General features: G+C 50.6%; 1 protein-coding gene across 1 annotated transcript in view; it reads left to right on the forward strand.

The window, feature by feature from the left end:
- LOC146796818 (metalloproteinase inhibitor 1-like) overlaps window positions 1-24,527 on the forward strand; it is a 173,443-nt gene extending 148,916 nt beyond the window's left edge. Inside the window, exon 6 of the mRNA XM_085629543.1 lies at window positions 21,305-24,527. Coding sequence (XP_085485669.1) covers window positions 21,305-21,511 — 207 coding nt within the window. The 3' untranslated portion in view covers window positions 21,512-24,527. The remainder of the gene's footprint in view (window positions 1-21,304) is intronic.
- The last annotated feature ends 2,915 nt before the right edge of the window (window positions 24,528-27,442 follow it).

The following is a 27,442-nucleotide window of genomic DNA, read 5'->3' on the forward strand; positions in this document are numbered from 1 at the left end:
GTATGGAGCGTACCCCCACCCCAACAGTGTATGTATGACCCGTACCCCCACCCCAACCGTGTATGTACGGACCGTACCCCCACCCCAACTGTGTATGTACGACCCTTACCCTCACCCGCGTATGTATGGAGCGTACCCCCACCCCAACAGTGCATGTATGACCCGTACCCTCACCCGCGTACGTATGGAGCGTACCCCCACCCCAACAGTGTATGTATGACCCGTACCCCCACCCCAACCGTGTATGTACGGACCGTACCCCCACCCCAACCGTGTATGTACGGACCATACCCCCACCCCAACCGTGTATGTACGACCCTTACCCTCACCCGCGTATGTATGGAGCGTACCCCCACCCCAACAGTGTATGTACGACCCGTACCCCCACCCCAACCGTGTATGTACGGACCGTACCCCCACCCCAACCGTGTATGTACGACCCGTACCCTCACCCGCGTACGTATGGAGCGTACCCCCACCCCAACATTCTAAGTACGGAGCGCACCCCAGGCCCCAACACCAGCACCTTCACCCAACATCGCGCATGTACGAGTCGTACCAAGCCAGACACAAGGACAGCACTGTACAACTAAATTACCGAAGTACACACCGTACACACGCTAAAAACGGACGTACACAACCAGGACAAAGCAAAACAACACAAGAATACACCATTCGAATGGCACAAAGCCACAAAACATGTCCAACAAGCACAAAAACAACACATTCACTGACCTGCAACTGCCAAAATCCCAAACAGAGGCCCAAAACCCAACCACTCCTTATAACACACCCACCCAAAGTTCAAACACAGCCACACCCACCAATGGACCAATAAAAAGGGCCCACAGACACAAACCATGAGCCTTTGCAACAGACTCACTGCTGCCAGACCCCACAGACAACCTACAGCACCATACTTGAACCTTTACTACACCTTACACTTGCACACCTTCACACACCCACCTTCACAAACACCCCCTCATCACATTCACACACACACCTGCACAACCACACCCACACACCCACAACCATCCACACCCACACCCCTCACCATGCCCACTAACAAGAATCCAAAGTTCACTAGCCGAGAGTTGGAGGTCCTTGTCGATGAAATCCTCAGAGTCGAGCCACACCTCTTTGGAACATTGGTCAGACAGACCAGCATTTCAGAAAAAACAGCCATGTGGCAGACGATTGTCGATGCTGTGAATGCTGTTGCGTCCACCAGAAGGACCAGGCATGAATGCCAAGCCAGGTGGTACGATCTGCGGAGGAGGGTCCGAGCCAAAATGACCGACGACCACAACCAGGCCAACGTCACTGGAGGAGGGCCGCCCCGCAGACCCGTACAATACCATCCCTGGGAGGAGAGGGTGATGGCCATACTGCCGGTGGTGTCAGTGGACGGATTAGAAGGACTCCGAGACCCGGGTGAGTACACAAACAACTCACCTCACATGGGGGGAACGTCATCCACAACCAAACTCACAATCAGGCACGCAACCACCCCAAGCTATCGCATGACTCAACCACACTCCATGAACACGCACATGCCACTGGCGCCACCATGCCCCATGCACCCAGCTGGACAATGCAAAGTCACAGGCCACAGAAAACACCAACACAAGACACGGTAAGCTGGATGGCGGGGGTGTGGGCCCCAAAAATCACATAGTGCAACTCAGAAGCAGACAACAATGCCCTCTGCCCATATGGCCTAGGTCACAGCCAGACAAACAGTGTGTCCCCACACAGGAAAGACTTGCCAGCAAATGGCGGACGCCTTGCATTAAGACATGGGGGTGACGGCACGTTTTTGCACATGACAGCAGCTAATGAACAGCCAACACTGTGAAAGAGTGGCAGCACACACCACCACAGCAGCAGCGCAGACACAGACACTACACCCAATGGGTGCCTGGAGATCAGAAACAAACTCACATCAACAAGCCAAGGGCCATTCAAAGATCTGCAAAAAGTGTGCGCCTAGGAAGCTGGGCTGAGGTGACAGAGGGTGACACACAGAGGGAGGGACGGGGGGAGAGAGAGGGAGGGAGACACAGGGAGACGGACAGAGGGAGGAGGCTGACACAGGGAGGGAGGGAGAGGGGGACAGAGAGGGAGTGAGAAAGGGACACACAGGGAGACCAATTCAGCCTTGGGGTGTGTGGGAATGTCTGCTCGTCAGCTTGTGGACTGCGTGCATGTAGACAAGGGTGGCCAGTGCCTGAATCCCCCTCTCTTCTCCATGGCAAAACACTGGGCCATGTCTCAACCTGTGCACGAGCACAACGACAGCTACCTGCATCATATAAGTGTGTGAAACAACTCCATGTGCCCACGTACAGTGCAACACGGGAGGCGCCAATGCATGGCTCGCCACACCTGCCCACTCCACTGCTGACTGCAGTCACAATTGACGCAGCAAGTAAGACTGTGCCACACATAGGTAAAGTCGCAAAAGCTGTGGCCAAGGGACATACCCATGCACAAGTGCACTGTGAGTGGAATGCAAGACATATCCAAATTCCCAGAGGAAATGTGCCAACTTAGAAACGAATGAAACATGGATGTTGCATGGAACAAAATTAACATTGTCTCTCTCACACACAGGTCAACGTCGTGGATCACCCCCCAACACTGGGGGGGAAGATTCACAGGACCCGGCTCTGCGGGATGACGGACCCACCGGCAGCGACGACTCTCACCACTCTGTGGACGACCCCGACCAACCTGGCCCCTCTGGTGTCCAACCACCTGCAGCACCTGCATCAGGTACAACTGGGCCAGCCACAACCCCCACTCCTGCCACATCCCAGGAGACACCCAGGATCCCTGCCCCACCACCAAAATGCAGCCAGGCTGGCCAGGAGGGACACGGTGTACCGGGCACCCAGGAGGAGGCAGGCGACAATGCCAATGCCACCCCTCAGGGGTCCCGGAGACCCGATGTGCCCACAAGGGCAGGCCAGGTGCAAGTGGGCAGGGGTGGTGGGAGTGGAGGACGGCGGAGGCGTGAGCCTGACCAGTTGGCTGCGGAACCGGTATATTCCCATGTCAGAAACATCCTGGACACATACCGGCAGGACACCACGGGCATGGCCCAAGTTGTGTCCATCCTCGAGGAGATCAAGACCCAGCAGGCCCAGCAACATGCGGAGCAACATGCCTGTCTACTGCGACACCAAGGGCGAATGGAGGACAGACAGGCTGAGCTCTTGACGGTGTTCACGGGAATTCACCGTACACTCCGACGGATAGCCGACAACATGGGCAACCCTCCCTGTGCCACCAGGCGTAGAACATCACCACCCACAGGGAGGGATCAGGAGGAGGAGGAGTCATCCGACGGAGCATCCCAAACATCGTCACGGCCTGCTTCTGAGGGTCCCCGCAGGAGGGCGGGTCGTCCACGGAAAAGACCGTGAGGGTCAGCGCAACAGCACCATCTCCCAGGACACCTGGCCTGGCACCTGGCCCACTGGACCAACAGCAGCACAGCAGCAAAAGACATTCTCTGCCACATGGACTTGCTGGTCACTGTCTGACCAATGTTGACAAAGACTGTGGCATGGACTCTGAGGATTTCCAATGGCAAGGACACCAACTCCCCTAGTGAACTTTGGATTCCACACACCCGGAAAGCCCCTCATGTCATACCCCCCCCACGTACCCCAACCAAAATAAAAAGTTACACGATAAAGAGATGATGCCTACATTTTGCATTATTACCTTACATGTGTCTTGTAAAGTCTAACCATGCCTGAGTTCTCATTTGACTTCAACCATCCACACCCTGGGGCCTGAGTCTGGCACAGGACACACATGGGTCACAATGTATTAGGCAAGACGGACATGGAGCACCATACACACCCGTGATGGGCCCAACCAGCTGAGGGGGTGGCCGCACAACCGTGCCGACAGACATATTGAGTACAGCGTCAGCCATGCGCAGAGGTCAGGGATCATGTGGAGTGTCCTGGGGGGCACCCAGGTATGTGTGGACAGGAGGCAGAACCATGTCCTGCAAGCTTGAGTCAGGTGGATGCAGAGAATGGTGGCCTGGCCAACATTGGATGCATGGGGATGGCACATGTTACAATACCCACACAGTCATGGACATCATGCACAATACACAGTCTAATCCCACACAAACAGCTTGCATCTTGCTACTCGACACATAGACACATAGCCACTATCACGGAAAACCATGCCAGACATGCCGGATGCACCGTGGCAACACACCAGCATTGACTGAGAATAGGCACCTTGGAGGCATAGGGACACCTTTATTATTCATGTATTCGGGAATGCAGAGGCAACTCGGAGTACACATAAACAGGTCATGTGGAGTAACATGTGGGTCCAACACTGGAACCCCCCTTCTGCAGCACAAATGCGTGATAGCCTTGGAACTGGCACACAAGTGTCGGCTAACAGCTAAACACCCCCTGCTGCTCACGGAGAGGCTGCCATACACCATTGATCCTCTGATGTGGAAGTCCCACACCATGTCAAGCCAATGCAAACCGTATGTGTCTGAGGGCAGTGTTACACACATTGATGCCATCATCACAATCCACTATCCCATCACAGATGACTGTCAACAAGTCTGACCATCTATTCAGGTCTACCCAGCTACATGTCATGTGTCCCATGGTGATGCGACATGTCTGCAGAGGAACCAAACATCTACAGTGGCAGTGTGCACACATCGTAAATAACTGCCACACCCAATACACCCCTGATGCCTCCCTTACCCTAAGGAGTCTTCCAAACTTGTCCATGCGTGTAACGCTGAGTCAGCACACGATGACGTGTCCATGAGGAATAGCAGTGCCACAACAATGCAACCAGCAGACGGCATGCGCAAGTACCTGGGGATGAGAGACACACAAGAAGTCAGCCACAAAAAGCACAGCCACTTGCATGTGCATGTACTCGACACATGTAAGGATGACAACATGCTAGGTCACAATTATGACTGGGGAAATACACTCATCACTGGCACCATCACTCCAGTGAAACATCCACACACACCTCTGACTCACGTGGCATACATGCAGATGGACACACACATCGCAACACATGCCACACGGGGACCAATGCGTGCACACACAGACACTGGTACTCACCACTAAGCAAAGAAGACGCGTATGAGCCGACTCCGGATGTCCTCTTGCAGGACCACATCCTCCACATCACTAGCCCCATTGCCAAGCCCTTCGTCCTCCACAGGTGGATGGTCCTGATCATCTTGATCCAGGATGAGTGGCACAGCTTTCTCAACTGCCATGTTGTGCAGCATGCAGCAGACCATGAAGATTTTGCAGACCTTCGCTGGGGCATATGGGAGGGCGCCGCCGGTCTTGTGGAGTCATCTGAATCGGCTCTTCAGGAGGCCAAATGTCCTCTCTATCACTCGCCTTGTCCGGCCATGGGTGGTGTTGTAGCGGAGCTGGGCCGGCGTGATGGGGTTGCGGAGAGGTGTGATCAGCCATGGCATGTTGGGATAGCCAGCGTCCCCTACATGGAAACATCATGGACAACAGTGGGTCAGGAGAAGCAGTAAGACAGGGAGATGACGTTAAATACAGGACTGCCAGAGTGTACCCACCAACAACACATGCTCGTTCGTTGCGCAGCTGCGTCATCATTTCAGGCACCCTGCTACGCCTCATGATGTAGGCATCGTGTGCTGATCCTGGAAAACGAGCACAGACATGTGAAATCACCATGTTGGACAGACACACCACAAGGGCATTGATAGAGTGGTAGTGCTTGCGATTCCTGTACGCTACCTCCTGTGCCTGTGGTGGTACCAAAGCCACATGTGTCCCATCTATGGACCCAATGACATGGGGCATCCCTCCCAGGGCATAGAATCCATGCTTGACCCCAGTCAACAGCTCAGGAGTAGGGAAATGGATGAACTCATCCAGGTGAAGCAACATGGCCTCTAAGAAATCATGCAGCACACGGCTGAACATGCTCTGGGACATGCCACCAACATGAGCTATGGTATATTGAAAGGTACCCGTGGCAAGAAAATGTAGGGCTGCCATTACCTTCAGCTTGGGTGTCAGTGCCGTAGGATACCTGTGCAGCAGTTGCAGGTGTGGTGCCAGCCTTGCCGTCAACTCCTCAATCAACGGTTGGGGGAAGCGGTAGCACCGTATACAGTCATTCTCCCGCATGTCAGCCAAGTCCGGAATTGGTCGGGGAAGAGGCGGCGCTCTGCAGTAATTTGGAAGTGACAAGGAAGAGTGAGTGCACTACAACAACTATTTATTTGTATTGTGCACATGTTAATCTGACAATACACATATGCTACCTACGGAGTCAGGTATGTGCCACATGCCCTGGACACGTATGGCTGCCAGGTGACACTCCTACCAAGACCCAGCTAAACACAGAGATTGTGAACCTCCACATGCCATGGCATGGGATTAGCTGTGTCCCAGTGTAAGTGAACAGCCAGACGCAACACAGGAGTGACATACATCAACACATCAGCAGAAGTAGGATGTCGATTTCAGAGACAGGTAGCGGAACACTAGAGCCACAGGTCACATGACATTACACTAGGACAGCCCACACACCTTGCCAATAAGGTGTACATGTAATGACTCACCACACATTCATTGAGAGGATGCAGACATGTCCTTGTTACACTACTCCATGTCCCATGCATACATACGCACCTCACATCCGATACCACATGTGGCCTGGTGTGCGTAACAGTGTGCCATGTCCATCTACACACAGACACATGTTGGTTGCTGCAACAGCTGATGCTTTTGAGGGAGCACCAACATCAAGCTAATGGGAACACCCCACACATACATGACATAGACACATCGTGCACCGTGGGTAGTCACATGTCTGGTGTGGTAACCCCTGTAGCGGGCATCAGGGGACACTTGTGTGTGTTGTTGACTGTGCCATGCCAGTGACACTCATCCCAAGTGTGCAGTACGACATGCACACATGTCAAAGGAGTTAAGGGCATGCCTGGCACACATTGCACCATCACACATAACATCTGTACACATCTCATCATACATCTGTTGCCTTCTCGACTCAGGAGTAATGTGCCACATCACAGCCTTTCACACCTGTGCCCCACACATGTAGTACTGCCCAGACAATGCCTTGATGTCCATCCATGGACAAGTATGTCAGCTCTATTCCTTCCTGTGTGCTGCCTGTCACCACTGTGATGTGTGAAAGGCACCGTACATTCGCTCAGAGGGCCTGTGTACGTTCCCTATCACTATGGGTGTGCTGTCGTATGCGTGCCCATAGTGATAGTGAGCGTATGCACGCGTGTACGGTCCGTATCACTATGGGTACAAATACGCGAGCACACCCATAGTGATAGTGAGCGTACAGGCGTGTGTACGGTCCGTATCACTATGGGTACGCATACGCGAGCACACCCATAGTGATACGGACCGTACACACGCCTGGACGCTCACTATCACTATGGGTACGCATACGCGAGCACACCCATAGTGATATGGACCGTACACACGCCTGTACGCTCACTATCACTATGGGTGTGCTCGCGTATGCGTACCCATAGTGATACGGACTGTACACACGCCTGTATGCTCACTATCACTATGGGTACGCATACGCGAGCACACCCATAGTGATATGGACCGTACACGCGCCTGTATGCTCACTATCACTATGGGTACGCATACGTGAGCACACCCATAGTGATACGGACCGTACACACGCCTGTACGCTCACTATCACTATGGGTGTGCTCGCGTATGCGTACCCATAGTGATACGGACCGTACACACGCCTGTACGCTCACTATCACTATGGGTACGCATACGCGAGCACACCCATAGTGATAGTGAGGGTACAGGCGTGTGTACGGTCCGTATCACTATGGGTACGCATACGCGAGCACACCCATAGTGATACGGACCGTACACACGCCTGTACGCTCACTATCACTATGGGTACGCATACGCGAGCACACCCATAGTGAAACGGACCGTACACACGCCTGTACGCTCACTATCACTATGGGTACGCATACGCGAGCACACCCATAGTGATACGGACTGTACACACACCTGTACGCTCACTATCACTATGGGTGTGCTCGCGTATGCGTACCCATAGTGATACGGACCGTACACACGCCTGTACGCTCACTATCACTATGGGTACGCATACGCGAGCACACCCATAGTGATAGTGAGTGTACAGGCACCTGCTGTGCACCTTCTGGAAAAAATTCAAACTTTAAACTTGGTCTCCATGACAACCAGCATGCATGTAGGCCTTTATACTTGTCCCTCATGTGTCCCCTATGTAATTTGGAGTTTCACACACAGGTACGGTGCGTACCGGGGCCCTAGGGCACCCCAAATGCATAGCAACGGCCCGTACAGGCGTGTGTACGGTCCGCATCACTATGGGTACGCATACGCGAGCACACCCATAGTGATAGTGAGCGTACAGGCGTGTGTACGGTCCGTATCACTATGGGTGTGCTCGCGTGAAGGGATTGGAGGAAACATAGGATGCAAATGTGAGTGACCAATCACTCTGTACTCCTGTGCATGAAACAGGCCAGCAAGGCAGATATAAGGCAGCCAGGTCCCATGAGGGAGCACTTGCCTGCACATCTTTGGATTCTACGACCCAGCTGCTGCTCCTGATTCCCTGGAACCATGTCAAGGTCTGTGGAGAGGGCACAGCCTTTCACCCTGGAGGAGAACCTGGCATTGCTGGATGTGATCCTCCCACAGTACCCCCTGCTGTATGGGCGACCAGGGTATCAGGTGAGTGCAGAGTCAAATAGCACAGACTGTGTCCCTTTTTTGTGACTGTGACTTCTGGCATTGTGTCCAGGTGTGACACACATGCTATGTACTGTAGGGGTGGTCCGGGGGGGGAATGCCTGATGTCTCCCAGCCAGAGCATGCCGTGGTGCATGTCTGCCGTCCTCACTTGCATTGTGTTTACTGTGACAATCACTGCATGGTGCATGCCACATTCTGCCTGTCTTGACCTCCTGGGAATGTAGCCTCTACAGTCCTCATTTGATTATGTGGTCAGCCCAGTGTGACAGGTGACTGTACCCACAGATGTGTGTTAGTTCTGTGTACCTGTGCTGAGAGTGTCCACATGATGTGTTCGTACCCTGGACATCGGTGTGTGTGTAAGTCCCCTGTCATGTGGGTGGGTGCATATGTGGAGTGTAGCACCCGGGCTGCATGAGGGATGGATATACCCTGCCCATCTGATGTGAGCAGGGAGCAGTGCTGTGTGTCTGACGTGCAGAGCCAGCCCCACACCTGTGAGCCCCCCCCGTCTAGTGGCACATGTGCAGAGTGAGGTTTGTCGCTGCATTTGGCAATGGCAGGTGAATGTCCTGTGCCTGTGTGTGTCTGTGTACTCTGCTGAGGTAGCGTCAGTGGCCTGTGGCATGTGACTGCTTAGAGGTGCTGCACATAATCCTGGTGTAGCTTGTGATGCACTTTGTGAGCCTGGATCATTGATTGTATCGTTGCCTCATTCCACCTGTGTACTTTCAATGGCACGTACTGCTTTTGCCCTTCCCCAGAGGATCATGTCCCTATGACAAAGGTGCAATGCGTTGGATGCATACTATGCCTTGTTGTAAACAGCAAATTTGTTCTAATATGTGTCTCTGTGACATGTGCCAGGTGTATTGATGTAGTGTCACTTGTTCATCCTCACAGGTAGGTGCCTCTGCCAAGAAGCAGATATGGATGAACGCCGTCAGTGCCGTGAGGAGGACGGAGGCCCAGGTGAGAAAACGCTGGCAGGATATCCGGTGCTGGACGCGGAGGATCGCACAGGTCCTGCTGGGGGACTCATCTGAGACCCATAAGAACCGCGGGCGCCACCGTCTGACCCACATCCACAAGCGTGTGCTGGCGGTGGTCTTTCCAGACTTGGACAGGCGCTTACAGGAGAAGCAGCAGCAGGAAGGGGGTAGGTACATGTGTGTTTGTTGTGTATCACCAGCATTTGTAAGTGCACAGTTGCATGGATACACTGCCAGGGTTTAAAGGTGCTGTGCAGATCCTGTTACCCACAGTATAGCGGTGCTCTCCTGCCTCCCTTCCCCTCCTTGCAATGTGTTCCCTGGTCTGTGTGTAGTCACTCCTTCACAAGGTTATCTAGGCTGGCAGTTTATCCACGTGAACAATGCCTGTGGCATCATGTGCGGGGGTGGTGTGTAACAGGTTTTGGGACCTTGCCTGTGCCCTGTCCAGTTCATAACTTGAGTCCAGACATGGGAGTTAGTCTCTCAAGTGTCATGCCTTACAGCACGCATGTCCTATGTTGTGGCCTGTGACATGATGTGCATGAGTGTGCGATACGCATGGTGCAGGGATGGTGGCGTGTGTTGCAGTCATTCCCATTCAGGACCATGGAGTTGTGTGCTCACTACTGTCCCCTGGGGCATATTTTCATAGGTGTCATGTGTGTCATCACAAAATGTGGACACTCTCAGTGTCCACAGCATAGGTTGTGCTCTGTGCCATTGTCCCCTGGCACCATGTATATTGACGTAAAATGTAGTACAAGTGTCCACTGTACAGCCTGACCTGTTTTCCTTGTACACACTCACGGTGGCCAGTGCCTGTGTGTCTTGTTACAATCATCTGATGATGCCCATTTGTACATGATTCTTTGGACAGGCGCACCTTGGGTATTTGGTGTACAATCTTGCATTTATGCAGCCCATGTGTATTTCACCCAGACTAAGAGATGTAAGTGCTTCCTGTGTCTCAACTAATTGTCTCATGTAGGGGGTGGTTGGTGCGGGCAAAGCCTACATGTCAAAACCTGATGTCTCCTTGCTAGGTCTGACCAGTGTGTGATGTTTGTCTGGACATACACTCAAGGTGCAGTGAGCCAGTCATGGTGGGCATGTTTTCAGTATTACCTATGCAGCATGTGCCTCAAGTTCATGGATATGGTCCCTGCTCATCTCTATTTTCGGCGACGCTGTGTGGTGCAGATGCAGTGCTGGATTGTCCCCAGGGCCTGGCTCCTCTGTCAAAATCCATTTCATGTCATTTGCTATTGTGTCATGCTCTCCATAGTTTTTCAGTGGCATGGTGGGTCAACCAACTGTGTGTTGCATGCCCTACATATGTACCTTGTTTTGTAGATGTTACTCATCTTTCTTTTCAGGCTATGCACTGTAACCTATGTAGATTGGACTCATGTGACATATGTATACAGGTGTATGATTAATTGCTGTCTCTTCACCTTGCCCACAGCATCGTCGGGGGACACGGAGGGAGACATCAGCACAGATGGAGCGGAGGGACCGAGCACCAGTGCCAGCGGTGACATCGTGCCTGGCGCATCGAGTGGAACTGAGGCGGAGGAGAGTGAGGCCGAGGACCTGTCCAGTGCCACCACAGATTATGAGGCTGACGGGTCCGAGGATGATCTCTCCGAGTGGGCGGAGGCTGCACCAGCAGCTGACAGCGGCACAACATCTCTACCCGCCCCCTCCATTGCCATCAGCCGCCTCCCACTTGCTGTTGTCCCTTCCCAGCGTGCCCAGTCACCTCATGTCTCCTTCCTGCCAGGCACCGGACCCCCTGTCTCCACTGCTGCCGCCAATGCCGAGTCTGTGGACATCCAGCGGCAGTTGCAGGTTGGTCAGGCTGCGATGCTTAATGTCCTCCATGGCCACAGCCAAGTGCTGACCAACATGGAGGCATACTTTGAGGGCATTTTCTTATAGCAGGCTGACCAACGCAACTTGCTGAGGTCCATTGACTCGACACTGACTGCAGCAGTGGGTCTCCTGCAGCGCTTTGTCCAACCCCCTACCCCTGACCCATCCACACTTCCCACTCCCTTGCCTGTCCCACGTACACCCAGACGTCAGCATGCACCCACCACAACAGACACAGGCACCACACCAGCAGGGAAGGTCCAACACACACCTCCTGGCACGCACACACAGGGTGAAGTAGGCACACCCACTGGGTCAAGGGGCAAACGTAAGACATGCAGCCAGAGTGGGAGTCCGCATTCCACCAAATCCACTCCCTCCAAATCCCCTCCCCTCATCTCTCCTGGCCACATATCCGGCAAAGACTCCTTCATGGCCGCTCTGTCCCTGAGCCCCACAGTGACACCACCCCGCAAGCAGTCAAGGGAGTCCCCGGTCAGGGTGGTTGAGTCCCCCCCCCTGTCCACACCCTCCCCCAGTGGCGCTGCGACCCATCCCTCTGACCCCCCCCTCCTTGGGGCCTGTGGTTCCTTCGGGTGCAGGGGAGTCGCTGGAGGACCTTGCTAAGGTGTGCAGCGCCATCCTGGCCTCCGCCTTTGGCCCTGCCCCACCGCCTGTGGTGGAGTCCTCCATCCCTGCACCCACGACACCTACCCTTTGCCCTCATGTCCCTGCGGTGCCTGGTCCTTCCCCCCACATGATGCCCTCCCCCCTCTGGAAGACGATGGAGTCTGACTGTACAGGCAAGCTAGGGGACATGCGTCCCACTGTGTCCCCCACCTGGATTAGAACTTTTGATTGCCCTATGGGCATTGTACATTTTGAACTTTCAAGGGACAAACACATTTTTGGATGCTGAATAAAGCAATTTCTTTTTCCTTAGTACACTACTGTCTGTCTGGTATTGCTGTTGGTGGACCTGCCCCATTATTTTGGGTGGTGATAATGTGTTGGGTGTGTGGGAATTGTAGTCTTGTGCTGGTCATAGGGTGGATCCTGGTATCTGTGTGCCATCACAAGCTGTTGGCTACATAACTTTGTTCATGTAAGCAGTTACTGCATGGTGACATCGTCTCAAGGTGTGTTCCTTCCTCTGTGTAACCTGACATCTTCCCTGCAGGGTCTTTCCAATATGTGGTGCTGAGCTGTGTCTACATTGGCTGGGTGTGTGACGGACTCGTTAGACTTGGGCCATGCATGCTGAGCGATGTCTCCACCTGCATCATTCGTGGCGTCCTTGGTGGTCACTGTACTTGTGTATGTAGACTGTTGTCATGACTTCATGTGGACATGTTTTCTTTTCGGCGCTATGCATGTGTATACTCCCAGCCTCGCACACATGTGGTACATGTACTGCAGGATCTTTGTGCACCTGACTGACATTTGTGGGCATTGGATCTGTGGGTACTCCACCCTTTTCTTTGCAGGGGCACTGCTGTGAGTGTTAGGCACCCACCCCTCCTGTGTCGGGGCACTGCTGGGAGGACTCTGCACACACCCCTCCTGTGTCTGGGCACTGCTGGGAGGACTCTGCACCCACCCCTCCTGTGTCTGGGCACTGCTGGGAGGACTCTGCACCAACCCCTCCTGTGTCTGGGCACTGCTGGGAGTGATAGGCACCCACCCCTCCTATGCCTGGTCACTGCTGGGAGGACTCTGCACACACCCCTCCTGTGTCTGGGCACTGCTGGGAGGACTCTGCACACACCCCTCCTGTGTCTGGGCACTGCTGGGAGGACTCTGCACCCACCGTTCCTGTGTTTGGGCACTGCTGGGAGGACTCTGCACCCACCCCTCCTGTGTCTGGGCACTGCTGTGAGGACTCTTCACCCACCCCTCCTGTGTCTGGGCACTGCTGGGAGGACTCTGCACACACCCCTCCTGTGTCTGGGCACTGCTGGGAGGACTCTGCACCCACCCTTCCTGTGTCTGGGCACTGCTGGGAGGACTCTGCACCCACCCCTCCTGTGTCTGGGCACTGCTGGGAGGACTCTGCACCCACCCCTCCTGTGTCTGGGCACTGCTGGGAGTGATAGGCACCCACCCCTCCTGTGTCTGGGCACTGCTGGGAGGACTCTGCACCCACCCTTCCTGTGTTTGGGCACTGCTGGGAGGACTCTGCACCCACCCCTCCTGTGTCTGGCCACTGCTGGGAGGACTCTGTACCCACCCCTCCTGTGTCTGGGCACTGCTGGGAGTGATAGGCACCCACCCTTACTGTGTTTGGGCACTGCTGAGAGGACTCTGCACCCACCCCTCCTGTGTCTGGGCACTGCTGGGAGGACTCTGCACCCACCCCTCCTGTGTCTGGGCACTGCTGGGGGGACTCTGCACACACCCCTCTTATGACTGGGCATTGCTGGGAGGACTCTGCACCCAACCCTCCTATTTCAGCATATCTACGCTTAGAACATACACGGGTGTGGGTTCGCTCCATATGTACGCGGGTGGGGGTACGGGTCGTACATACACAGTTGGGGTGGGGGTACGCTCCATACATACGTGGGTGAGGGTACGGGTTGTACATACACTGTTGGGGTGGGGGTACGGGTCGTACATACACTGTTGGGGTGGGGGTACGCTCCATACGTACGCAGGAGAGGGTACGGGTTGTACATGCACTGTTGGGGTGGGGGTACGCTCCATACATACGCGGGTGGGGGTACGGGTCGTACATACACGGTTGGGGTGGGGGTACGCTCCATACATACGCGGGTGAGGGTACGGGTCATACATACACTGTTGGGGTGGGGGTATGGGTCGTACATACACTGTTGGGGTGGGGGTACGCTCCATACATACGCAGGTGAGGGTACAGGTCGTACATGCACTGTTGGGGTGGGGGTACGCTCCATGCATACGCGGGTGGGGGTACGGGTCGTACATACACGGTTGGGGTGGGGGTACGCTCCATACATACGCGGGTGAGGGTACGGGTCGTACATACACTGTTGGGGTGGGGGTACGGGTCGTACATACACTGTTGGGGTGGGGGTACGCTCCATACATACGCAGGTGAGGGTATGGGTCGTACATGTATGTATGTATGTATGTATAGATATACTTGTATAGCGCAATGACTGTCACCCAAAGGGCATCCTGGCGCTTAGACTGATGGAGAAAGAAGCCTGCATGAAAAGAAACGATCCACTGTATAAGAAAAATTACGCCGCTCTTGGGAAAAGGTGAGTTTTCAGGGCTTTTTTGAAGGAGGGGAAATCGCCCGTACTCCTCAGTGCAAACGGCTGAGAGTTCCACAGCGTTGCTGCTGTGAATCGAAAGGACCTGCCTCCCAAACGAGTCCTTAAGATTTTTGGAACTACAACCAAACATGCCGTGGCGGAGCGGAGAGACCTACGCGGGACATACCACGAGAACATTTTCTGTAAGGGAAAAGGGCCTTGTTCATGAAGAGCTTTAAACACCAAGCAGAGGGCTTTAAATTCAATCCGCTGAGGGACAGGTAACCAATGGAGGTCCCTGAGCGCAGTAGTGGAGGAGTCCGCGCGCTGGCGTGACAGAGCCAGTTTAGCCGCCAGATTCTGCACGCGTTGAAGTTTACCCACCAGGGTCACCGGGGCTCCCAGAAGTAGTGCGTTACAGTAGTCAAGTCTACTTAGGATGGTACTCCGCACTACCTCTGGTCTTGCCTGCGCTGGGAGAAAAGGCAAGATTTTCCTTAACGTGCGAAGCAAGGCCATGCATGTGGCCACTGTTTTATTAACAGAAACATCCAGTTGAAGGTTGGAGCCAAAATAGACTCCCAAGTTCCGCACACAATTCGTTGGTAAACTGGTGCCCTGGAAGGATGAAGGCCAGAAGTTCGATGGAAAAGGCCTCGGGGTGCTGCCAGATGGGCAGTATAGGACCTCAGTTTTTGAGCTATTAAATTGCAGAGAGTTGTGGCACAGCCAGTCTGCCGTAGAGGTCATGCAGCGATGGAAGGTCTCTTGTGACACCGCCTCCTTACCCTCAAACGAGAAGATAAGTTCGGTGTCGTCCGCATAGTTAGTAACTGCAATGCCGAAAGATTTTATCAGCTTAATCAGGGGGCGGAGGTAAAGATTAAAAAGGATAGGGCTAATGGCTGACCCTTGAGGCACCCCCTGACCAACGCTTCTGATGGCTGATTTGAACGGAGGAAGGGCCACTACCTGGTGTCTATTATCCAGATAAGACGTCAGCCAGTCCAGGGCCAAGCCAGTCACCCCCACTTCCTCCAGCCTCCTGAGTAAGATCACATGGCTGACCGTATCGAACGCGGCCGACATATCTAGCAGCACTAAAAAGGCTGCCCGACCTTGGTCGGCACGCGTCCTGAGGTCATCGAGCACGGTCACTAATGCTGACTCTGTCCCATGGGCTGGTCTAAATCCAAATTGAGCCACATCCAGATAGGCGTTACTCTCCAGAAAGCAGGAAAGATGTTTTGTGGCCCATTTCTCCAAGATTTTGATTGGAAAGGGGAGAAGGGAAATGGGCCTATAATTGGCAGGGCAGGAAGGATCCAAGGTTTCCTTTTTGAGGAGAGGAGACACCACTGCCAACTTCCAGCAATCCGGTAGTCGCGCAGACCTGAGGGATTGGCAGCAGGTCGCGAATAATGGCAAGAAGAGTTCTGTCCGGAATAGCTTCCAAAATTTATGAGGAAGTGGATCAAGGGGAGAGCCAGAAGAGACGCTGGCGGCCAGAGCACTAAATTCCTCAAAGCATGGTACCGGGAAACAATTAAGGCGTGCTGAGCCAGCATCACCCTCCCTATCCGATGTCAAGGTAGAGGTGAGCAAAGGCTGAGTGCCAGAGCTTGATAAAGTATCAAGATTGCTTAGGATGGTAGCAATCTTCTGCTCAAAAGCCTGTGCCAATGAGTCGCATAAAAATTGAGATGCAGGGACAACATTAGCGACACAGGTAGGGTGTGAGAGATCTTTAACAATTTTGAACAGCGTCTGGGATTTATTTGCTGCCGACAATAGGGAGTCCTCTAGGAATTTAGCTTTGGCACGTCTGATCTGTGCTTTATAAGTTGCCAAAGTTCGCTTATAGCAAGCTCTGTCTGAATCCCGGTACTGTTTCCTCCAAGCACGCTCCGTCCTCTTGCACTGGAGTTTAGATTGGAGCAGTTCCTCTGAGAACCAAGGCATTGCACGAGTGGGTCTATCTCTGATTTTGCGAAAAGGAGCTAGTGAGTCTAGTGAAGCCACAATTTGCTGGCTAAGCATCTCATAGCTAGCGTCCACGTTGTCTCCTAACAAGAAGCCCGACGGCAGCAAGGCCGGCAGGGGGGACTGCTTCACAAGCTTGGACCACTGTCTACCCACCCTAGTAGTGCCTAGGCTACCTTTCTTCATGGAGTCGGCGGAAAGAGAAAGGGTAAAGTGAACCGATGCGTGATCTGTCCAGCATTGGGATAGGATTTTCCGAAGACCTACATTCTCTGTATCCGCAAAAATCATATCTAAAGTATGACCTTTTGAGTGAGTTGGCAGGGTAACTAGCTGTTTCAGCTGTACATTACTACAGGCCTGCTCCAAATCTTTAAAAGCAGAATCCATTGGACCATCTGGCCATAGGTTGAAGTCTCCCAATACCAAGAGTCTGTTATGGGAGTTGGATAGGTCATAGATCAGGTCAATGAGCTCTGTTACCTCTGATAAGGAGCCAGCCGGGGGTCTATAGCACAGCAATCCAGAATATAAAGCTCCTCCTGGACTGTTTAGGGAAAAACCCAGTAGTTCATGCCCCGAGATGGCCTTGACGTCAATCTGAGAGAGACATAAAGTGTCTCTAAAGATAATGCCAACTCCACCTCCCCTGGCTCCCACCCGGGGTTTGTGTTTGATTTTATATCCTGAAGGGCAGGCTAGGCCCAGATCCACTGAGCTATCAGCTCTGGTCCATGTCTCAGTCATAAAGAGTATGTCAATATGTTCTGACTCAATGAGAAGCACAATTTCCTCATGGTGTTTGCACAGTGATCTGACATTTAGTAGGCCACATGACAATGTTTCTGGGCATCTACTAATGTTGTGTAGCCCAGGTGAGGGTAAAGTCGTAGCGCTGGGTTGTAGACTTAGGAGTTCCTCACGGGAATAGCTTACCACACCCATGGGCACAGGGGCAGCGGTTCGCGCGATGTCGCGTTCCGTGCGCGAACGGGCGCAAACGGGCTTACCTCTGGCGCACCTCCGGCGCGACGCTGCGCGCGTGCGCTGCGCGCGACCATAATGGCCGTTAAGTAGCGTGTGGTGGGCGGTGCTCGTATCAACTAGAGCGCAGCCCCGGAACGTCTTGGGCGTCTCAGCCCTACTCCCAAAATGGCGATCGGGATCGAGATCGTGAAGGGGAGCAAACGAAGCAAACACCCAAATGGTGAGTGGTGTTATTAATTTTTAAATGCAGGCAATGCGGTCAGTGGGGTGAGCAGGCAGAGGGATTCAATGACAATTCAAAAAAAGACAGTTTAAAATACACTTTACACACATTAATTCTAGCAGCATCAGTAATTTTAAAAGCACAGCGTAGCGTTCGCGCAGCGGTCAGTCTATTGACCGCCTGCAGACCAACTGGCCCCTAAATACCGTTTGCCAGGCGGTGCTCGTATCAACTAGAGCGCAGCCCCGGAACGTCTTGGGCGTCTCAGCCCTACTCCCAAAATGGCGATCGGGATCGAGATCGTGAAGGGGAGCAAACGAATCAAACACCCAAATGGTGAGTGGTGTTATTAATTTTTAAATGCAGGCAATGGGGTGAGCAGGCAGAGGGATTCAATGACAATTCAAAAAAAGACAGTTTAAAATACACTTTACACACATTAATTCTAGCAGCATCAGTAATTTTAAAAGCAGAGCGTAGCGTTCGCGCAGCGGTCAGTCTATACATATGGGGGTACGCTCCATGCATACGCGGGTGGGGGTACGGGTCGTACATACACGGTTGGGGTGGGGGTACGCTCCATACATACGCGGGTGAGGGTACGGGTCGTACATACACTGTTGGGGTGGGGGTACGGGTCGTACATACACTGTTGGGGTGGGGGTACGCTCCATACATACGCAGGTGAGGGTATGGGTCGTACATACATGGTTGGGGTGGGGGTACGCTCCATGCATACGGTGTGGGGGTATGGGTCGTACATACACGGTTGGGGTGGGGGTACGCTCCATGCATACGGGGTGGGGGTACGCTCCATACATACGCGGGTGGGGGTACGGGTCGTACATACACTGTTGGGGTGGGGGTATGCTCCATACATACGCGGGTGGGGGTACGGTCCGTACATACACTGTTGGGGTGGGGGTACGCTCCATACATACGCAGGTGAGGGTACGGGTCATACATACACACGCAGGTGAGGGTATGGGTCATACATACACGGTTGGGGTGGGGGTACGCTCCATGCATACGGGGTGGGGGTACGGGTCGTACATACACGGTGGGGGTACGCTCCATACATACGCGGGTGAGGGTACGGGTCGTACATACACGGTTGGGGTGGGGGTACGTGTCATGTATACGGGGTGGGGGTACGGGTCGTACATACACTGTTGGCATGGGGGTACGCTCCATGCATACGGGGGTGGGGATACGGTCCGTACATATCCGTACCCACGCTGTGGAATGCTTGTGCGGGCCGTACCCAGGCCTTTGCCACGTGGTTACAGCCGTCCCGCCATTGTTGGGGTGACGTAGGTGTGGGCGTGGTACGACTCGTACCCGTGCTCTTAAGGCGTGGGTACGGGACGTACCTGTATTGTTGTGTTGCTGGTTCGCGTCGTCAACCATTTCCGTTGTAGCGGACGCTGGCTTCGCTGGACACGCCCCCACCCCCTCATAGTGACCAGGGCCTGGGGGTCAGGTATGTCCAGGACATGTGTGCTGTGTGACTTTGGTGGGGGTTTTGTGGCCTGCCCCTGCTCCTGCCCCCCCCCCCTTTCCCCCCTCCCTTTGTTGTTCTGACCTTCTGCGGCGTCTGCGTCGTAACCTGTAGAGGAGGTCGACTGCTATGAGGGCCGGGATGACACGTAGGTTCGGGTCCATGTCTGTCCGTCGCATACAGGTACTCCTTGTTCGCGTCTTCCTGATTTCCCGGCAGTTTTTGGCTGCCGGAAAATATTCTCCGTGCGGGATGACGTCGGTGCGAATCGTACTTCCTGGTTCGTGAATGGCAGGCTACGTGCGTCCCGACGTCACGTCGGCGCTTTCCCGGATCACATTTGTATGTTTATTTTTGTCGGTCGGGGTTTTGTACGATTCGTACGGAAATTGTATTTCCGTGCGAATCGTACTTCCATGTTTGTATATTGTTACGACCGGGTACGCGTCGGACGGAGAATATGCTCCGTCCGACGGTTCGTACCCGGTTTTTACAGGATCGTAATCGGCACCCAAATGTATTATTCTATTTTTTAATAAGTGCTAAGTCAATATTATTATTATTATTCCTTCAAAGGTCTTATTTTTCATATGTACTTTATATGCTTAACCTCCAAATCTTTATCTGCTTGGATTACTTCATGTGCAGTGTGACTTTTGCTAAACTACATCAAGCAAATCATCGTAGGAAAGAAACTCCTGTGAGATGAGGATCAGTGGTTCTGGGTATTGTGTTAAAAACTGAAAGACTTAAAAACTTTTGCACTTTGGAGCACAGACTTTAGAATAATCTCCTGTTTTGACGATAACTATATGGTCTGTTTGAATTTAGTTCACCTTGCCAATGATATTTCCTCATTGGGCTTTATTAGAACTGCACTGGAGCGGTATCCCGGTGGAAGGATATTATTTCAGGCGATCATATCTGTCCCATTGGTCAAGATCCTGGGAACACTTGGATTTACTGAGTGTGGAACAGTACCCAGTAAAACCAAAGTTTTCCATAGGGTTCGGGATGTGAGGGCAAATGCTGCATGGGCCCTGTCCAAAGACCTCTATTGCCTGGAGAGCATGGAATGGTCCCCTGTCTACCAATGGCCTCTCCTCAAAGCAAAAAAAGATAGAGATCATATTCATCCCTGAATAATGATCCTCTTCTGAGTTGATCCAATAAAACTGGGCGGGATGTTATTATCCTTTTCAGGCAAAACAACTCATAATAGCTGGATTTGGCCTGGTAATGTTAAGTCCAGCCACTCTGTATCGCAGCTACTAAAGCAGGTTGAATTATAATAGATCCCTATGCTGATGTAGAAAAAGAATGACACATTGAAGGCCCTGTACTTCATAATCTGATTCCTGAACTTTATAATCTGATTTATCTGAGGACCAAAATAAAACGTTAAAATGAAAAGAATGAATAGAAAAAAAGTTAACTTTATAATAGGAAAAAACTGCCCATCACTGGATTTGCAAAAAACACTTTTTGCAAATCATATGTTAATACATCTGGCCCCAGATTCTTTGAGTCATATTAAAACATTTTTTAAAATACTTGTAATCAGAAGTGTTATTTTTGTAGATTTCACTGTAAAGTGTGCATGTAGTTTTCATGTTAACTCGGTTTCTAAATGACTGTGCTTTCCCTTTTCATTATTTTAGATCTGCGATCCATACGAGTGCGGGCAGGTTACAAGTAGTTACTGCGAATTCAATGGATATCACTCATGGAAGATGTATCCTGAGTACAGTGGCCAAGAAAACAAGGATCAAATGTGTGCACCAAATGAGAATGGTGTCTGCACCTGGCGGCCAGTAGGAACCTTGCTCTCAACCTCAGCCACTTCAGAGCTGAAGACAACAGAATAGCATAGACCATAGCATGTCTTCGCAGATGACACACTCATCAGAAAATCTGGAATGAGGTAGAATGCTCCACCCTACTTTAATCACATGCAACTAAAGCCACCTCAAACATGGGAATATAATTTTAATTTGACCTAAAGGTTCTCTAGTGGTGTCCCTGTTTACAAACAGTTTCTGGAAAGAAAAAGCTGAGCTTCTGGGAATTTATATTGTGCTGAATTGCAGTGGATTTGTTGGTGAAAAACTCATCCATTCACTTGCTTTATTATCTTAACTCCCTTTATTTGCAACCTCAATTCCAACTCATCATATTAAAATCCATTTCTTGAAATGGAAATACTGAAACATCAGTGCTCCCTGCCCCTGAGTGCCTGTTAGTTACTCAGAAGTGTTGGTACTCTCCACTTAACAGTATTGTACCGCTACTGAGAAGTGCCAGTACCTTCCCTTTTAAATTAAAGATGTTCAGGCACTCAGTGAGTGACATGCCTGTTCATTTAAGGCACTGGCAATGTCACCAAGTGGATTGACACTGCATTCCAGCAAAGAGAAGTCTGAACAGATACTTTAGACTAGTGGAGATGTAGCATGGTCAAATATTGTGAAATACCTTTATTAAGATATCAAATGCTGTGGGCTGAGATTGTCATTAATACTGAAGCAGTGATGAACTCCCAATAATATATGAATTCATTTCTGGTAAAAAAAAAAAACGAAACATGCAAAGTACATATTAGATGAGATAAGTAAAAAGGTGACTATAAAGAGCTATGGAATGGATGAAGATATTTGAAAACTGAGTAGAAGGAACTAATTAGATCACAAGTTGTGAGCAATGCAGGCCATCAGAGACTGGTACACATTGCAATGATCCTAAGTATCTTCATAGCAGATCTTTATTCACAGTGGTGAGATTAGTCTCCAGCAGCAGCTTTTTTCTCTCTTTTGTTATATGTGTATTCATTGATAATCATTGAATAAGCTTAACTTTAATCATCTATATACATATATTTTATTGTCCGTTCCCTTCCTTTCCACTGGTTAAACGGAGATTTATTATAAGTCTTTCAAATTTCCTTTTTATATTTCTTTTATCCAACTTGAACCTTGATACCCGCTGGGGTTCTCCACACATCGCTACTCACAGGATAGCAGGTAGGCACATGTCGACCCCTTCTCCCTAGAATATACTCTCCAAATTTCCAATTGCAGATGATGGTCAGGCAATTACAAGGCTTACACAATGCCAAAGATCCTTAACATTGTAGTAAATCACAAATACATGATATACCATATATTCTCGTTCATCGCACTACTACTTCTTTTAACTTTTCCCTTAGCCTTTTTGTTCAACCACTGAAATATACACATTTTTTGTTTAAGACGGCTGTGGATTTGACTCGACTTGAAAGACTTGAGCCTCCCCTCTACGCAACCTCATTCTACACTGCTGAATGAGATTTCACTGCACACTTGGTGACCTGAGCTCTGGAATCAGATTCAATGGGGCAGATTTATGTTAGACTTGCGCCACTTTTACGCCGCCGTTGCGTCACTTTTGTGACGCAGCGGCGGCGTAAACCCTGCGCCACGTTGCGCCTAATTTACATCGTGACGCATCTATGGAGATGCGTCACGGTGTAAAGCCCTGCACCACATTAAACCTGCGTCAGGTTTAATGTATGCAGGGTGGGCGTTCCAGCGGAAAAAGCCTCGGAAAAGTGACGCAGTGAAATCTACAAGATTTCACTCAGTCACTTTTCCGACGCTGCTGCGTCAAAACCTAGCGCCTGCTTGAAGCAGGCGTAAGGCATGACGCAGCATGTAAGGTATGGGCAGCCCCTAAACATTGCTGGAGTTGAGTCGTGCTTGTGACACGACTCCAGCAATGCGCCGCCCTTACGCCATCAGATGCGTCACGCATCTGTTTATACTTGCGCCACGATGCGCTGCATTGTAAATGCGGCGCATCTGTGGTGGCGCAAGGGTAAACTTGCGTGACGCATCTTTCCTGGCGCATCCCTGCTGATTTGCAGGGATGCGCCAGGAAACATAAATCTGCCCCTAAATTCCTTTACATTTAGTCTGCAGGAATTGACAGCTTAACTACCTGAGCTAGAATAATGGGAGACTTCAATTTTGATGTGCCAGCCTGGTTAGCTTTTTGTTAGATCTCGGCTCAGTGAATGCTTTTTTATTACTATTGCTATGTAGGTATGTTTTGCCATTGATGCAAGTGGTTTCGTACTCAGCATTTCCAGGACTGAAAATGATGTGCCTTGGGCTCCTTCGTCCATTAGTAGGTAGACCACTTGAACAGCCTCCTCTTTGTCCCCAGCTGAGTCAGTTAGCAAGAGTTTCCCTCCATATTGTCAATGTTCTAATATCGACCTGTGCTTCTATTAACTACATGATAAATAACAGATTACCAAGGTAATTAGATGCCAAGTTGAGAATAGTAAATCAATACATACTTATGTTTGCTTACTTCGACGACATGTTGGTGGCTGATACTGTGGAGTCGATATGAACGGGTCGATATTCTTGACCCTGATGTTGTTTCAAAAAATCTTCAGCAAGAACATCTTCGTCTGGACTTTCATGATCTTTCCTAACCTACTTTTGCCCTCAGTAACTCTAAACCTTCCACCGTCGGCCTCACCGTTCCCTGCAGCACAGTTTCTCTTTACAGTTTCTTTGTCAGATTTCTTTGCTCCTCTGGATCTTTAACATGATGCCCCTTTAGAACTGATGTGCCAGCTAGTCAGTGACTTTACAACCATGATCCACAATGATGATTGATGATGTACATAGATGGTGTTCATTACTTTGTAAGTGGCAGAACTTTGTTTTGTCTAAATAGGGTGATAGGTTCATTTTGTGCATTACACTTTTGAATACAACTAGCTTCTTGATCTACGTTTTTATGGGAAACTGTTCATTATGGTTTGTGATTACTTGTAGTAGCTCTTGCAGCATTTACAAAAATAACTTGAATAAACAGTTGACATTTTTCTCATTTCTTACTCCTTGTACTGAATTGAAAATTGTTTGATGATATGTAATGGGGGGATTTGCATACACATTAGAAATGATAAGCTTTACATCTTAGATAATCTGATGGTGCAACTCACGGAAGAGAGTGGACTTTGAAGTTGTGCTTTATTTAGTCTAAAGTCTGCTTAGGGGAAGCTAATGATAGTACATAAAACTAAAGCAAGGCTTTGGAAAATAAGAATGGTGCAGTTTGCAGAGGTGACTGCTAAACTGGTCATTGTAGTGAAGCTGGACTGTGTGCAGTGTATTGTGCATCTGATGGAGGCAATATGAGGTCAGAGCTCATGCATTGTGGACAAGATGGATTGCTTTGAAAAAGTAGAAGGGTCATGAGTCTTGTGCAAAGTTGTTTGGAGTGTATTGATGGCAAGTGATTTAGTTGTGCTCAACAGATGAACCCCTTTGAAGAAGGTTGAAGGGATCAGTAAACACTCCTAAGTCATCTGACTGAAAGAATCTATGTTTATTTAGTTTTACAAAGTTGAACTTTAATTCCCAATGATCAAATCTGCTGGAAGGGAATAGTAACAATATGTTGATGTTGCAGGACCGGTGTGCATATTTTATAAGTGACGTTTAGCTGGGCTGAATTATGTGAAAATACTAAAAATGATTTCAAGACCAAGCAAAAAGGCACAAGGATGGAACTCACCAGCCCTGAGGAGTATGATGAACAGAAAACAGACCTATAAGAAAACAAGTAGCCAGATCATGCATGACGGTTGGCAGAAACCATGAGCAGGGTGGGCCAAAATGTATTTTATCATTCCTACTCATTCCACAAAATGGTCTATATATGCATATCATTCACTGTAGGGTTACTGTTCCTTGAAGACAAGCTGGCCTATTCAGTCGCTAGAAGTACAAGAAAAAGAAACTGAAAAAGAAACTCCCTCAAAGGTTAGATATATAGAGGTGACTTGTTCCACAAAATGGTCTATATATGCATACTGACACATTAACAAAACTCATTATTTGTGTGGCATAGAGACAGTTTTAGTTGTTTCACTAACCTCATGTAATAAAAAAAATCAGAATGAAAAGAATTCACATATACTTAGAGGTTATTTGAGTCAACCCTACATCTATTGGTGTGTTCACCTGTCCTTCAAATGTTGCTTCTGCTCCCCACATCATACAGCATGGGCAGTGGATCAGCCAAACTTAACTACTGATTCTCTTGCACTGTGAGTGGTAGTGTTTTGCCTGCTTAAATGTGCACATACACTAAATAAGAAGTGTAAATCAGTGCTACGGTTAGTAGGCCAATTCCTTACTCTGCCAGATCTTCTTTCTTTCTTTTTTTTTACAGTCATTCTTGTTTACTTAAACTATGCCTTCAGCTTACGGTATTTCCAACACATAGGCATCTTATCTTTCTGCCAATAAGAATCATAATTTACTTTGATGTGAACTCAGACTTGTAACCCACAATGCAGGGGTGCTAGTATTTAAAAATGGTACATGCAAAAATTTATTGTTGGCCTGTACCTACGGTGACTAGCCTCTAAGAGGTATTTGCACTGTAAAGGACTGTAGCTGTCCTGTGAGAAAAACTTGAGCTCAGAATAAAATCATGAATCTACTGCATACAGTTTGAGGCAAGTTACTGGAATAATTCAAATACTTTTTTAATGCTTGATAAAAATACAAATAAGTGGTGAAGTTTAATTGTTAATAAATATTTTTAAAAAGTGACTTTTCACATTTTACCTTTGTGGAGCTCCAGTGGGATAATTAGCATCAGCCTTCTGACAGATGGCCCTGAGGTCTGCTCTCAGAGCAGGAACAATAGTTAAGGCACTTTCACAGGAAGACTTGGCAGTGAGGTAGGTGCCAGATATCAGCGCAGGAAGGACAGATGACTAGGGTTCAGGAGCATCATTACCTTGTGAGGGACTAGATTTAGGTCGAACCATTCACAGTTAAGAATAAGGGCAGACCTGAAGAAAGAAAGTCCTTTGCTCTTTAGACACTCAGCAGCCAGTTGGGCACTAGCCTGGTGGGAGGGGGAGCTGTTCAGTTGTTTTAGGTAGTTGAGAAGGAGAGGACTGCTCATTTCCTTAAACACATCCATGACTGGCATACAGGCTCCATTCACAGGCAGAAGGCCTGTGCCATCTTGAGGTCCTACTAGTATGTGACAATATGAGCTAGTTTTCAGAAAGTTTACAGGCTGGTCACTCCCCACGCCACACAGCACCACCTGTGTGTCTATGTCCCTGACCCGCTGCTGCCGCTTGCTGTAAGTTTGAGGCCCTCCTCCACCCGCAGGCTACCACCTGCGCCTCATCCCTGGTGGCCAGTGGTAGGCTGTAAGCTATTTGCGCTCGCTCTGCCCCTTTTTTCCTTGTCGTGACTGTGCTTCTGCCCTCGTATTGTCATTAGTTGCCCTCATATTGTTATTAGTTGTATTTCGCCTTTTATTCCTTTTTATACTGTTTTTATACAGTTGGACTGTTATTGTGCCCTTTTGTGCCTTTTGTAGCCTCTGCCCGCTGTACCCTCTCACTTTTCCTGCCACTGCGTCCCCTGGGGCCCCGCCCCCCTGCTCGCCCATTCGCTGCCCCACTCCTGCCTCCCAGCTGTTCCTCCCTCCCACCTTCCCTTATATGGCGGCTGCTGCACGGCCACGCCGCTAATGTCGCTGGCGCGCCTAAGGCAAGCCCGTCAGCGCCCATCCGCGCCTGGACCGCGCCCAGCGCCAGACCCCCTGGTGCCCGCGAATGCCACACCAAACGCCACCACTACACTGCCAGCACCCTCCACGCACTCAACAACGGACGACCGCACACTTGCTTCCTGGCCACCCCGAAGCACATCAAAGGACCCTTCTCCTGCCGGAGCTGCAGCTTCACCAGCCTCCGAGCCGCCAAA

The sequence above is a fragment of the Triturus cristatus genome, chromosome 10, assembly GCF_964204655.1.
Source record: "Triturus cristatus chromosome 10, aTriCri1.1, whole genome shotgun sequence".
In the NCBI taxonomy this organism is placed as follows: Eukaryota; Metazoa; Chordata; class Amphibia; order Caudata; family Salamandridae; genus Triturus; species Triturus cristatus.